This window comes from Dunckerocampus dactyliophorus, chromosome 2, assembly GCF_027744805.1.
Source record: "Dunckerocampus dactyliophorus isolate RoL2022-P2 chromosome 2, RoL_Ddac_1.1, whole genome shotgun sequence".
Lineage (NCBI taxonomy): Eukaryota > Metazoa > Chordata > Actinopteri > Syngnathiformes > Syngnathidae > Dunckerocampus > Dunckerocampus dactyliophorus.
The window spans coordinates 42,339,308-42,354,828 of record NC_072820.1 but is presented as its reverse complement, the minus strand read 5'-3'; the positions used below and the strand labels follow the sequence as shown (position 1 = coordinate 42,354,828).

Here is a 15,521-nt window from a genome sequence, read left to right as displayed (position 1 = left end):
AGGACTGATGAATAAGGAACACCACAGTACAGCACTATGGGAATACTGTGACTGTGTGGGTGAGCGTAGGTTGGATTGGTTATGGCTCTGGAACACAGTGCTTGCGCCCAGCATGTGGTGATCATGTGAGGGCACTGGGGACGTGCAGGTTGCGGTCTTCAACGTTTAGTTGGGTCTGGCCATGAAACGCAACACGATATCGATATAGCTGCTCCATTGCTGGGTCATCTCTGAATGTGTCTTGAGGTTGTGGTAGTTGCATGATGGATCCATAAAGTCAAAAAAATGTGTTTTGAAATGAAATGTAATGACTAATACACAAGACCTAAAAAAGACTGGGGGAAATATGGATGGTTGTGAAAGGAAGAGCTGGGCATGTAAAGCAGTACAATTTAGTCTGGATTTACACTACATGGTTCAAGAGATACAATTTTTTTCTCTCCAATGTGGCCCTCGAGTCCGATATGGGTCATGGTAAAGAGAAAAGAACACATGGAATCAGATGTTCTCAACCCGGAATTAGACCTTTTTCAAAAGTGGATAAAAGTCTGCCTATGCTACTGAAGCATATACAGACTCGATATATCCTGCCTATGTGAATCTGTCATGACTGAAACATTGTGTACCACCGTGTACTAGGTTGGGGACCCTCTGCACCAAACGCAGCAGCATGTACCATTACGGCACAAACCATATCGTATGCAGTGTCTACCGTAATTTCCGGTGTATAAGCCTCTAATTTTTTCTCACACTTTGAATCCTGCATCTTATACAGTGTTGCGGCTAATTTATGGCTAAAAGAACTACTTCAACTAGTTCCTATGATGCTTAGTGTGCAGCTTCAGGAAGTTGTGAATTGGATGAGTGACGGGGATGCTAATATCATGTTTTCAAGTCCTATGCAGTGATGGTGTTTTGCGCTGACAAATCTTAACTATGTTTGATCAAGTGTAAAATGACTAGAGCTTCTGCTTAGACTGCTCGAACCGTGTCAGCTGTTGAACTCCTATGAAAAAAAAAAACATCATCATCATGTCTCATCATCTGAGTGACCCTGGGAACACCAAGTGCAGGTAGGATTGCAAGGTTTATAGTGTGTCTTTCTTTATAGTGTGTCAAACAATGCACTATCACCACGTTTCGAAATGCTGGACTACTGCATGATGAAGAGGACAGCTCAAGATGAAGAGGGCATCTCAATGGACCAATTCTGAGCTGAAGAAGACTACTTTAGTGGTTTTAGGTCCCAGGAGGAGGATGAAGACAGTGATGAATGACTTTTTAACTAGCTGTGTTACACACACTGTTCGCCGCTGTTTGGAAAAAACATTTATTTAATTAATCAATTTAGTGCGTGCGGCTTATATTCAGGTGTGCTCAGTAGTCCAGAAATTCAGATATTAATACCTGTAACAGATAATCCCAAAATAGGATATTGGTACTAAATCGCAATTGGGCTCTTAGACCTGCAGTATAAATCCAGTCTTAAAAAGAAAGGAGCAATTCCTCTAATTCCTCTATTTTACTTCTATGAGCTGCTTTTATGCCTCTGCCCTTCGTGGTGAATGGCTCTGGACTAAACCTTTAGACTCTGTCTGCCTTCAGAGTCAAAGACCGGATACAGATATTTGAAATCCAGCAATCCAGAGTCTAAAAACAGCTATCAACAAAAACAGTCACTGTAAGACAATAACAACAACAACAACAAAAACTGGAACTTCAAAATGCTCTGCTGCCTTGTGTGATGAATATCAAAATGCCTAAAAAGAGTGTGAAGGAAGGAAAACAATGAGAGAACAGTCATCCATCATGACTCAAAGTGGAGTGGAGCAGCAGAGCAAATTGTAGAGTCCAGAAGAAAAGCATCAAAGAAATAAGAAGACATAGAATCATCCAAAATGACAAGGCGTGAAAACAAACTCTCTCATCTGCACTCACAGATTGACACATATGTATTGTGCTTGTTCACATGGTTGACACACGCGCTCGCACACACACTCGCGCACTCACATTGTGCTTGTACACATGGTAGACTGACGCACATACATTGTCCTGGTTCACAGATAGACTGACACACCTCTTTCTGAGTCATACTTGAGCAATGAACCAACTGAAATGGGGGACTGGATGGTAAAGGAGTGAGTGGAAGGCGAAGTAACGAGGATAACAGTGATGACAAGGCACAGGATGATGGGAAGCTGGCACAGCGTTAACCTTTTCCCCCCTTCATTGAACGCGTGGCTCACTTCTACCCGGAGCCAGAGGCTAACCGCAAAGAACTCACGTTTCGTAAGCCTGCAATAGCTATTTCTAAGTACTATGCATCAACGCACAGCATTGGTTGAGTGTGTTACTACAGGATTTTCCATTTTGTTTTGGAGTAGTTTGAGCATGCAGACATCGCAGATGCAGATGGCGTGACACTGAATGTAATGTAGAGCTTAACTTTTCAAGCAATCCTCAACTAATTTGTTGTGAGAACACACATTATTCAAACAAATGAGTGGAAAGGGCTCCTGCTGCATTGTATGGGGATTTTGTCTACAATATCTTTGTCCATAAAATGGAAGTAGTTTAAGATTCTATTTATATATCTTCAAGAGAAACTAGATGTGACCAGACCTTGCCCATATGGGTCTTTTAGTCGTCACTTTATATTTCTTTCCTTGCTACATTTTCTGCTTTTTGAGACTATCTGCAATTCTCTTGTTAACATCCCTGTTGATAAAATATTCATTGAGAAAGTTCCCAACATGCAACATTCATAATGAGCAGCGTTGGAATTTTCCCACCATAAAATATACAGCTTTTCAATCCAAATCATACAGAATGTTAGCTATTCTTTCCTCCAGGGCACATCAAGCCGTCAGTCTCTGTGTTGTCACCCAGTCAGTGTGTGAAACTCATCAGTAACTCATGCCAACAGATATATAATTTGAAACAGGTGGTCCTCGGTTTACAGCGATCCGAGTTTCAATAACACATGAAATTGTTGTTTCAATAATTATTGAGATAGACTGGTTGCAAGTGATTCATTTTTTTTATTTTTTATTACTTTTAATTGATATAGTTGGGCCTGCAAGCAAAGCGCAGCTTTGGTCTCGAACATGGATTGTGTGCTATTTATACTGCGCAACATTTTGTGTAACCGTGGCAAAGTAATTGACGAAAGCTTATTCTGGGGCAACAGCCACATTTAAAGGTTGTGATAACCTGCAAGAATATAGTGCCATGGCGGGGGTAATTGCACGGGCAGGCCCATTCAAAATTCAGACATAAATTTTTCTAGTTACTTTATTATTACTAGTTATATTATTATTATTATCTAATTCTCTTGTGTTTTATGTTTTTATGTGTTTGTTTGTGTTCAAAACAACTTGAAAAGTTCTGAATGGATTTAGATGAAATTTTCAGGAATTGTCGGAAATGGGATATGGAAGAACTGATCAAATTTGGGAGGGTGATCCGGATCACCGTCTGGATCCAGGAAAATTTGTTTAGGATTTTTTAACATTGCGAGATCGGACCATTTTTGGCATTTGTGCATATAACTCCACAAAAAATGGTCAGAGCACTTGGAAAAGTTACTGTGAAGTACTGTTGTTGATGAGGTATACGATCCGATTTACACCAAAACTCTACTTGCATGACAGTCTAGGAACAGAACTCATACGTAGCCCGAGGACCACCTGTATTTTCAAAGTATCCAGAGGACAGTGAGCTTAATTAGCTCATTTATTGGCTATTACATGCATATATCATAGGTAAGTATGATGTCTCTTTGGAATACTGATGCCGGTTATTGTAGGGTGCAAGGCATGTCAAACACCATCTGGTAACCCTTCGAGCAGTTGCAATACATTCATCTTGGTGCTGCTCCCCGAATGTTGTAAAGCAAGTTTAACACTTTTTCTTTACACCGAAACCTTGTGGCATCAAAATTTTACACCCGCCACCCGTAACTTTAATGCCCGTCTCAAGGTGTCCCCCTAGTCTGGATTTGCCCATATTCCAAGGTATATTACACTTTCTTTGTGACCTCCTCTTCCAATCCTCGCTCTCCTATAGCAGCCCCTCCCTATAGGACCTCTGCTATTAATTACATCTCCCCCACGGAATGGAAGGAATAGAAGACAGAAAGAAAGTCAATGTGAAATTTCCGGTTAGATTTATCTCTGTTCGAGCTGACCCAGATTCAGCTTGGGACCATCACGGGATGGTCTATGTGCATATTCAAGAGTGTGATTGTGAGGCAGAGCTAAAGTGAGAGAGAGAAAGAGAGAGAGACAGAGAATTAACTGATAAAGTGCAGCTATACATGGAATATTTGTATGCATTGTATTTGTATGTCAGTGTAAATGCATCATGTATTATGTAGATTGGAAAATAATTGTTGATGATGGATGATAAGGAGTTGTGAATGAAACTGAACCTTACTTGTATGAACTAAATAAACCTACAAATAGTAGATCTATAGTACAACTAACCCAATAACATACCCAATAACAAACTAATCTGAAATAAAAGGCATAAGTGGAGTGTGACAGCTTTGCATACGATTTACATTAATGTCATGGGACTGAAAAAAGTTCAGAATGTTTAAAACTGATTTGCATAAGGGTTATTAAAAGTTTCATAAGGCCTTCCTCTGTCATTATGATTATGAACTCAAGATCGCCATGAAATGCTGTGGTTTCACTAAATCTAATGTAAAAGTGCTAAAAATGCTCATATTAGCGTCTATGCAGCTTAAAATTGCATACAAAAATGCAAAATGGCTGTCATGTCTCACTTAGTGGTGAAGATGCATGCATAAACTGACTTGCCAGTGAAATAATTAGACTATAGAATATGTAAAGAGTGACGTACAGCAACTACAGTGGGATCCACCAGTTCTGACGCCCGTCTATGACATCATCAGCTGCTGACTCTGTAGTTCTTAACTAATAAACACAGTTATGCCACAACTCTCTGCTTTTCCAAGCCAAAGAAAGTTTCAAGGGTTTGCACTTTGTTAAAAACGGTGAGAAACACTGCTGACTTCAATGATTAATGAGGCTAACCGAGGTTCCACTCTGTAGCACCATGTTTTGGTTGTTAAACCTTAACGTGAGTTTTGATCACAAATGACAGCTGTCCTTGTTGGTAGTTTAAATTCCATTTCAAATGTTGTCGATGTTGTTATGAATCATATTGTTTTTGTTCTTGTTTGTAGCCCGCATATGGGTTTTCACGTTCATATAACTATGAAACAATTAATGTACAAACAGTGGGCCTCTGGAGATGTACTTGTATAAATATACAGTATATTATTTAGGATATCTCCCTATTCTCTCTATCGTCAATCAATATCTAACTGCACTGACTCAATCATCTCTCCTCATCACCCCTTCTTTCTGGCCTCAACAGCTGTTATGCCTTCCAAGCAACTTTGTGATTACATTTGGAAGAAAATATGTAAATATTACAAGCAGTTATGTCTTCCAGCACTATTCTAAAAACACTGTAGAAAAGTAAGAGCGAGGGTTCTGCTCCCTTCTGACACAAAAGCATTCTTAAAAGTGGAATTGGAATCCGTCCATCCATATACCGCTTGTCCTCATTAGGGTCGCGGGCATGCTGGAGCCTATCCCAGCTGTCTTCGGGCGGGAGGCAGGGTACACTCTGGACTGGTCGCCAGCCAATCGCAGGGAACATATAGACAAACAACCATTCACGCTCACATTGGAATTGGAATGAGCTAGAATATTTTGAAAACTTTTTCACACAGCCATGGGATCTTTGGCACACTAACTAGAATACAGTCCTCATCATCATCATTTCAAGTAGTGTGACCCTTTAAGCATGGTTAGTTACAATGCTTAATTTGGTAAACATAGTATACCAACTGGTTGTTGGTTTTAGGACCATGACACATAATATTGATAATCTAATGAGAGGAGAATCGTCTTCTCTTGTTGGGGTTGGAGCAGTGGTGTATTGCAGTGGGCAGTGGATGGATTGCAGACAGTATAAAGGAGCTGTGAAAGACAAAGCCACAACAGAGAAAACAGCAAATAGCATGTCCAGCGGACTGAGGGCTGATGGGAGAGAGGCAGGAGGGCGGGGACGCGTTATGGGACCCTACCTCCCATGATCACTGAACTTAGAACCCGTGCCACCATGGTGGGTGGTCATGAGGAGTCGGTGGCGGTGTGAGGAGTTAAGGGACAAAACAGAACATGCTAGAAACGCGGTACCTTTTAATGTGCCTTCAGATAGGGCCCAACTCACCCCCGGAACCATTAAATCTAGAGGAATGAGACTAGGTTAGTAGGGAAGCGGGAGATGAAAGCAAGGAATGATTGGTGGATGAAAGATCGACTCGGGAGAGAGTCAAAGAGAAAGAAATAGGGAAAGAGGGATGGAGTAAGACCAGAAGGAAGCAGTGAAAGATTAAGCTGGTTTATGTTCCTGTACATTTTGTCTTTCCAGAGATTCTGAGTCCACTTCTTTGGATTCGTACCGGTTATTTAATATAAAGGGAGGAGCAGGACCTAACCACCTCATCATCACACAATGGGTTATACCGGCAAGCCTCATCTACCGTTTAGTCTTGGCTAGTTTGCTATAATCCGTATATCTAACCTCTAGTTCATCCTGAACAGCTAATGTCTGTGGAACGGGAAAAGAGAAATCTGCAAAAAAATAAAGGTAACCACACGTGAAATACAAGAAGGAGAAGTACGGAATATTTTGTGTGGTTTAACAAAAAAAGCAAGGAGTCCCTCATGTTTTAATGTGTATGCAAGACTCTGGGTAAGTGTCCCACAGGGGTCAGAAATTCTTTATGGGTTTCTTTTTGAAAATGAGGTCATCTGTATTTCTCAAGACATGAAATCCAAATTACCATGAAATCAAAGGATCGTATAGCAGAAAATCCACTAGAGAGTCCACTGCTCTTTGTGGAAATGTAACCAACACGTGCCTTTCAATTTGTTGAACTTGTACAGACACTCATGATATTTGATACTAGCAGATGCCAGCAGGTGTTTTAGGTGTAAGACACAGAGGAGTAATAATCAGCCACTCAAGCAATTTACCACCAACTCTTATACAGCCACAGGGGAGGGTGGGACAAGCATTGATTTAACTCTAGACTTACTGTCCAGATTGTAGTTCATCCCTGCCCCTGCAGCTGTACTAAAACTACATGCAAAAAAGAGGGGAAGGGAGGGGGGTCATCTTGCTTTAGATTATATTTTATGGCCAATGACTCCCCCTTCCTCTAGCTCTATTTATCACCATGCAAGCCCCATATGTCAGCACTCAGCGGGCATGCTCAAAGGGGCCAACCCAAGCACGATGTCTACAGTAGATCATACAAGATAAGGGAGGATGGGGACAAGCGTTAGCTGTCATCTTTCCTCACTCTGCAAACTGACCCGTTGGGGGAAGCGTTCCTTCAAATCCATCCTCATCAGTAAGGATAATAAGTAGGATGGACTTGAAGAAAAGCATACGTTTGCAGGGTCAGAGCAAGTGACCACCAGACATAAATAGCCACAGGTCGAGGCGCGAGAGGGCGTTTAAGGGAAGGAAGGGGGCTCTACCACAAAATAAAATCACTACTTGTAGTACTAGATCACCAGTTGCGTTCTTCCAGACTCGGCCAAACCAAAAGGCAAACAGAAAAAAAAGGCTCAGGCTCAAACCAAGCAGGACTCAGAAAGATGTGGAAAGACTACCGACCAGCCAGCTCCTTCTCCTTACTCCGTCTCTTTTTCTCCATGCGTTTCAGTCTCTTCTCCTCCCTGCGCTTGGCCTCCTCGGCCTCTTGGTGGCGCCGACACTTGTGGAAGTTCTCCACCACGACGCCCACAAACATGTTCAGCACAAAGAAGGCCACAATCAGGAGGAAGGAGATGAAGTAAAGCAGCATCCAAGGATTGTAGTTCATCACTGGCTGAAACACACACAGGATATACATGTAGGGGTTTGTAGCTGTATACGTAATGCAAATGGCTTTAGCAGATTGATTGGTACCTGCTGATCTACTCCTACAGCATCTAGTCCATCATACATAATATCCACCCAGCCGTCTTTCGATGCCAGGACAAAGAGGGACATCAAGGCCTAACAATGGAAAGACATTTGAAATTGATGCATGAATTGAAAAGGAACCTCTTAATATTTCTGCAAAATGCGTCTGATGATCAAAAATGTGGGGAACTTGAGAGATCTGACCTGTCCCAGGTTGTCAAAGTTGTACTTGTGTCTGACCCATTTGTAGCTGGCTTGTAAACAGTCTGACTTGTTTGTGATGTTCCGCACATCCTCCCCTTGACAAACGAAGAACTTCCCCTTAAAGAGCTGAGAACATGAGCACAGAAACAAGGATATCTGAACACGCTTCCTCAGTGAATCTTTGAATTACATATCTCCAATATGCTATAGTTTAAGGCAAATTGGGGTGACATATCAAACGTTTTCCTTAATGTCAGCATGTGGTTATATCTTGCGATGTATCAGTTGGCAATTATTCTTATTTGCCTGTCTGCATGTCACTGTCCAACAAAAACAAGTTTTGTCAGTTCATTTTTAGTTGGAAAAAATATATATATAATACATACAGAAAAAATCTATATCTCAGATCAAATTTAATTTTTTTTTTAAATGGGAGTGGGAGTGTCGTAAGCTCTGCAGAATTTGTGGCAGGGTTGGGCATCGAGTCTCAAGCATCGCTCCAGGATGAACATTGAGATTCCCCTGGGAACAGTGAAATGTATTTATATCGATTCCTAGTTTCGATGTCCACTTTGCCGACCGGAAGATATAGCCACGAACACCAACGAAGAAGAGGCCTGTGAGCCACAATGAAGAAGAAGCGGCTAAAAAGTTTAGCTAAACTTCATAAAAAAGAGAGGTCAGCTCAGTGCATCATTTGCAAAAAAATTACAAGCAAAATACAAGCAGCGATAACACCTAATTTTCGCGAGAATCCCCACTGTCTCGTCCTGACACCCACATACACTGACATGTTTTCACAGTGCGCGGATTGGAACACCAATATAAATGAAATCTTCAGGATTATACACTCTTAATGCACAACATAATCATCAAACTTACTTACTTATGCATATAACTCAGACAGAGCGCTAAAGAACTTCATGCCGTGTCTCCTTCCTACTTTCTGCTCTGACTGCTCAGGCACGTTTGTAATTGTGAGTGTTAGGCACTAATGTTTGTCATTTTTATTCACATACCCCCATGGCAATAGTCGTGCCCCCGGGGGTACGCATACCCTGCTTTGGGAACCTAGGATTTATGTTGATGTATAGTAAAGACACGTAAAATAGACTGCAGATTGGAGTACAGTAGATTATTTTTATGTTCACACTAAAGAACTACAGTTCCCATGATGCTTAGCGTGTCGAACCAGGAAGTAGAGAATAAGTCCAAAGTTGCCCGAAATATAGTTTGATCAAATGTAGGATTACTACAGCTGCTGCTTGGACATATAGTAACATATCCACAGCTGTTGAACCCCGTCGAATTACGCTGGAACACCGAGGTAGTTTGGACTGCAAGTATACTGTAGTGCGGAGGCCACTTCATGTGCTGTTCCAATCCTGCCTGCACTTCCATATGAGGCGAATGCAAATCACCTCCCGTTTGTTGAGGAGTTAGTCACTTGGTTGAAACGTGATTCCTGACTGAATACTTGATACGGCCCAGACTCTACTTCTAGCGGCCCCCAGTTGAGAAAGATTGAGAAAGTTGAGAAATATAGAGCCATAATTAAGCCCCATCCTCCTCAATAATTTTTGTATTAAAAGGTATTTTCACTCACTAGTACAAAACTGTCTGGCTGTAAAACCATGTCTTGCTGAGCATCTTTGACCTTTGTTTTAACTAACAACAGTGGTTAAAAGATCAGGCTCAATGTTGGCCAAGCCTGAAAAAAGCTTTACAGTACATACAGTACTGTATTTCGTGTATGAAATTAAATAGAGGTCACTCATTGTTTGGCAACATTTTCATAAAGGTCAAGGCTGTTGTTCCAGATCGTACAGAAGAAGCCTTTTAATGAGCAGGAACCTCCAATCCTAAACACATTGTACCGCTGCAGCATTAACCTTCCATGACACTACAATATTAAGAAACATGCCAATGGTAGATAGATAGTAGCCTGTACACCACCAAGGACATTGTGCCTGTTCGCACAGATTAGTCCTTTGGCCGTTTGCCATGAAATCACTATTATGAGCAGATAAGCATATTTACATGGTGGAAATAATAATTTGATTCTCTGCCGATTGTCTACCTCAGACATTAGATCAGACATTTCTTGTAGTTGGTCACCAGGGTTGGAAACATCTTAGGAGGGACCATGACTGATATCATGACAGCAAGATCGAGTGTGCAGGAATAAAACAAAAAATGACAAACATGGATGGGACCAATCATTACGGTCAAGAATGGAAGATAATAGATGTGACTGACCTACTGTACATGTCTACCTTGGGCTTCTTATATGCAAAGGTGACTCTAGCCCAGTGGAGGGCAGACTTTTTGACTCACGGGCCACATTGGGTTAAAACATTTGGAAAAGGGGCCATCAATATATAGGTGGCATCAAACATAACGACATACTTGCTCACGGTACAACGAAACGAAACCATAACACATCCATAGCCTGTCAACGCATAACATCAAACACCATTTAAGCACTAAACACAACACGTTACTTAGAACTGTTATCTCCAAATTTTATTAGACCAATATTTCGAGCCACCATGTCCCTGGAAATGTTCCGTACCATGTTGGCAGTGCGCAGATTTGACAATCGTGAGACAAGCCGTGCATGTCACTGACAAACTGGCAGCAATCAGGGATGTCTGGGACATGTGGAATAGATTTTCTCCAAAAAACGAGTGTTGTAAAACTGCTGTCTGCAACATGTATTAAAGATTACTCACACAGTAATTCAGGTGACATACACTATTCATACATTCTAAATAGATCTGTATTTTAAATTTACAGACAATTATTATGGTGGAATTCTTGGTCCAGGTGATATCTAACTATGCCGGTCCTTCTGATGGTGTCTTGATCCATTTATAGCTTTACTGTCAGGTGTGAGTGCTTGACGTGCAATTCACCAACACAACGCTAGGGGCAGTATTTTCCTGCGTGCGAGCAACCACAACTCTCGTTTGTTTGACTTGCTATTTACGTAGCGTCCATTGTCGTAGTAAACAATGGCGACTGAATCAACATCCATATAAAACTAAACTATTATATAGATGTTTATATTTTCTTCTGCGCCAAGACACTCCTCAACTCGCTCTCTTGTTTCTTTTGCTCAGACTTTTTGGTGCTTCCCTGAGAAGGAATGTTCTACGTTTTTCAGACCAAATGTCCTTATTGTATTTTATTTTTCAATGTTCCACCTACCTGTACTCCAAGGATGCCAAATATTATGAAGAAGGCGCAGCAGATGACCACAATGTTGCCAATGGGCTTTAGTGAAGACATCAGGGTCTCAACTACCAGTTTTAGCCCTGGAGCTCGGCTGATCACACTAAAACACAACATATAAATTGAATATTAGTGCAGGGTTTTACTGAGGATAGGTGAGGATGGAGCCGGCAGAGTGCTCCAACTACATCATTCCCCCCTGCCCAAACTCTCAGCACAAAAGACAAAAACAATGCAGTTCTGTGCTGTGTAACAACACAAGTGAAGCAGATCTAAGGATAAAAATTACCCAAGGTTAGGATTTATACTCCTTACCTTAAAGAGACACAACAAATCCTCAAATGAACAAGTGCTTCAGCAAAGCAGAAGCCACACTCACAATAGACCAAAAAGGACAGTTTGCATGGTTAGAAGACGTGGGACTTGGCATAATTAATACGGCCGTTCCTCTTCCTGCTACCTTGTACAACAGTAATAAACAGAATGACTCCAAATAAGTCCTAAATAAGGAAGGTTATTGTTTGTATGAAGTCATGCCACATGCAGGGAGGGGCAAAAGCCAGTGAAGGTAGAACTGGCTCAGTGTGAGTGCATACTCATGATGGGATCAGTGATCTGCCTCAACAGGTTGAGTTGGGAAACAGACAAATGATAGAAGGGTGTTATTGGACAAAGCAAGATTGGTACCATCCAAAGGTGCACATTTATGTTCAAATACAATCCAGCTCATGCTGCAGGTTTCGAAACTAGCTTTTATAACTTTGTGCAAATACAGTGTAACCTTGGTTAGTGTACGCCCCAGTTAGGGTATTTTTCGGTTTATGTAAAAAATGTATGCAAAAATGTTGCCTTGGTTTTTCCCGTTTATCGTACAAACTGGCATGTGTCTTGTCGTGTTGTTAATACATTGTGTGAGTCTAACAGTGTTCGTGACGTATTTTTGTCACAATGCATCCCTGTTAGAATCGTCTTAGCATGGAAACCGTAAACGGAAGTCATTGTCCTTCAGCTCCGTCGCCTGTCTATGACATCACCAGCAGCTGTTTCTGTAGTTATTTGCTAACTAACACAGTTATCATACAGGTATCTGCTTTTCTTATTGATCACAGCTGCAAACCAATTAAATAAACCAGAATGAAAGTTGCAAGTGCCAGCACTTTGATACAAAAGGTGAGAAACACTATTGTATTCAAGAGCTGACTCATAGCCAAACACAAAGCTGGTGTTCGTGTGAATCTCAGCTTGTTCCTTGCCGGCTGTCTCACAGCTGTCATTGTCAACAAAGGTCTTCATCAAGGTAAAAATGATATGAAATGTTTGTTTATCCCGTCATTCGTAATTTCTATGGATTTATTTATTCATGTAAAACTATAATTGTAAAACTATATTAAAAAAAAGTATTTTTTGTTTTTTTGGTGTCTGGAACAGATTGGATTTACTTGCTTTGAGTATATTTCTCTTTGAGTCGAACCATCTGGAATTATCCCTATCTGAGGTTTCTCTATTTTTAAGGGAAAATACAACACCTACGCCAAAAAAATGACTAATAATAATAATAATTATAGGTGATGGTACAGCGACAAGGGTAACCGGACTGGATTTGAGTCTCATGAAACCTGCAAAGAAAACTGTTAATTGAATTGAAGACATTCATGATTAAACAATGTATGCCATAAAATAAAATAAATCCTGTCCGTGAAAGCACTTCTGCAAAAAGAGAGGGGGAAGGTGTCCATGCGCAACATAACATGGATGCAGCAGCACCTATTCAGAGACGAGTCAATGGTAGATATATACTGTAAATGACAAAGACCCAAAGAGAAAAAAAAACCCTGATACACAGGAAAACAAAAAGATGCCAGGGTTGCTAATCTGTGATGCCTTTTCCTTTCAGTCTTTGTCCATAAAGCATGCTTTGCCCTGAGCAGACAGTTGAGTGAAAGCATAGTCAATATCACATTAAGAGAAGACATGAGATAATAAGGGTCCTGGGCTGACCAATGCCACTGATCGATAGCGCTGATCAAAGAGTACAGAGCCAATGGCTGCACCTCATCAGTTTACACTTCACCGTCTCTCTTGAGTTCCTTTGAATAGCTCGTTAGAATGCAGTACCACGACATGTCTAAAGGGGTCACAAAAAAATGTGTTGCCTTTGCATAAATTCATTTCCCTCATTACCATAGCAGTGTCGGAGTCTATATTCCCTTATTTATTTGCCATCGCCGGGTAGAAAAGGAAATGCGCTGACATTTACAGTTATTAGATTTAGAACATATATGGTACAGAGGCGGGCCGCACAATGGTGTAGTGGTTAGCATGTTGGCCACACAGGCACAGTCAGGAGATCGGGAAGACCTGGGTTCGTTGGGCATTTCTCCAGGTTTTCTCCAGCTTCTCCGGTTTCCTCCCACATTCCAAAAACATGCATGTTAGGTTAATTGGTGACTCTAAATTGTCCATAGGTATGAATGTGAGTGTGAATGGTTGTTTGTCTGTATGTGCCCTGCGATTGGCTGGCTACCAGTCCAGGATGTACCCCACCTGTCGCCCGAAGTCAGCTGGGATAGGCTCCAGCATACCCGTGACGCTAATGAGGAGAAGCGGTATAGAAAATGGATGGATGGTACAGAGGCGATAGGGACAAACGTCACAACACAACACAGAACTGATCCAAAACCAAAAACGCACAAACACCATAAAAAAAACAAAACACTGCAGGATCAAAAACAAATGCAAAAGAAAATATAAATGCCAAAAACACACACAAACCCCAAAAACAACTACATGAGAGAAAGGCTGCACGTTCATGGAACAAAACGGAAGTAACCTTTTAAGAAGTGTTTGGATGAAAGGCTCATAACTCATTTCAATCTGTTCCCCAGACATTCCACCCAACTTGACCTCCCTGCATCAGTTCATAGCAGTGCACAGTGCGCCCTTGTTTAGTGTTCTATACAAAACGAGAAGAAAGAAAGAGGCCGTTGTTACCCACAACACCTGCATGCACTATATTGTCTCCTCCAGCAGCACATCCCTCACATCGAAAAATGAGAACAACAAGTAGGGCAATAAGTGGCAGGCTTGCTCCCACAGTGTAAACACTGGATGTAATTAAGGGACTCGGGAAGATAGAAATAAGAGAGGGAGGAGAGGAGGGACGGTGAGTTGTGTGGGTATACAGAGAATAAAAAATGAAGCAGCTGCTATTCTCCTACTTTTTTCTCCTAAAACTTAGTTTCTGGATTAACATCCTTTTATTCACCCTTGAAACACCAATCCTTCCTCGATGCTCTGGTCCATTCCACTAAATGAGGAAAAGCTATTGAGATGTCACACAAACATGAAGGGAGAAAAAAAAGTTAATTATGCAGTGAGTCAACTGGCGGCAGTCACTGCTGTCAGCTAGGAGTCACTGCAGTCCAAAACACAAGCCAGAAAATGCATTAACTACCCAGCGAAAGCCTGGGGGTAATTACATCATCATGAAGTGACGGATGAGATCAAAGGCTGAGCCGACAGGGGTCAACAGCAGGGAATTATGGCAAAACCAACTGTTTGTCAGCACCTGACCTCCCAAAACACCACAAAGAGGTTTAGATCAATCTGCATGAAGTGACATCTGAGAGAACTAATAATGGATATACTGAGTTCAGTGTGGGTTGGGGAAGTAAGGATGGGATTTCTTGGCTGGACTCTCGATTTGATGCAGGCAGTGTTGTGTGACATGTAAGTGCAACTTGGTAACATATGGTTTCAATTCCTGTCGCTTCCATAAAGGCTTGCTCCCCCCAACCGTGGGCTTGACGAATGACTGCAGAGGTTTGTGTTTGTGTTCACTTAAACAAAGCAGGTCAATAGCAGACAGGTGCACATCATCATAAATAAGTACAACTAGTCGAGACTAATAACTAGACATGAACATGGATGTCAACTAACCTAGCACAAACCTCGCACATGAGCTATAGATCTTTTTTGAGGGATGTCGTAAAAGGGCCGTGTTTTGGAACACCAATTTTCAAACAGTTCCAGTCACAGGTTAGGGTCAGCAACATTCT

The 15,521-nt window shown here is 41.4% G+C and overlaps 1 protein-coding gene across 14 annotated transcripts in view; it reads right to left on the bottom strand.

The window, feature by feature from the left end:
• Window positions 1-15,521, bottom strand: part of cacna1g (calcium channel, voltage-dependent, T type, alpha 1G subunit) — a 291,002-nt gene that overhangs the window by 33,964 nt on the left and 241,517 nt on the right. For 10 of the 14 annotated variants that reach the window (XM_054766574.1, XM_054766569.1, XM_054766571.1 and 7 more), the window contains 5 exons: window positions 11,440-11,566; window positions 8,227-8,352; window positions 8,026-8,115; window positions 7,753-7,945; window positions 6,240-6,290 (listed from right to left, as the gene is read on the bottom strand). In XM_054766574.1, coding sequence (XP_054622549.1) covers window positions 6,240-6,290; window positions 7,753-7,945; window positions 8,026-8,115; window positions 8,227-8,352; window positions 11,440-11,566 — 587 coding nt within the window. Of the gene's footprint in view, window positions 1-6,239; window positions 6,291-7,731; window positions 7,946-8,025; window positions 8,116-8,226; window positions 8,353-11,439; window positions 11,567-15,521 lie in introns of all 14 variants that reach the window. The other 4 variants (XM_054766578.1, XM_054766573.1, XM_054766575.1 and 1 more) reach the window with 2 other exon arrangements.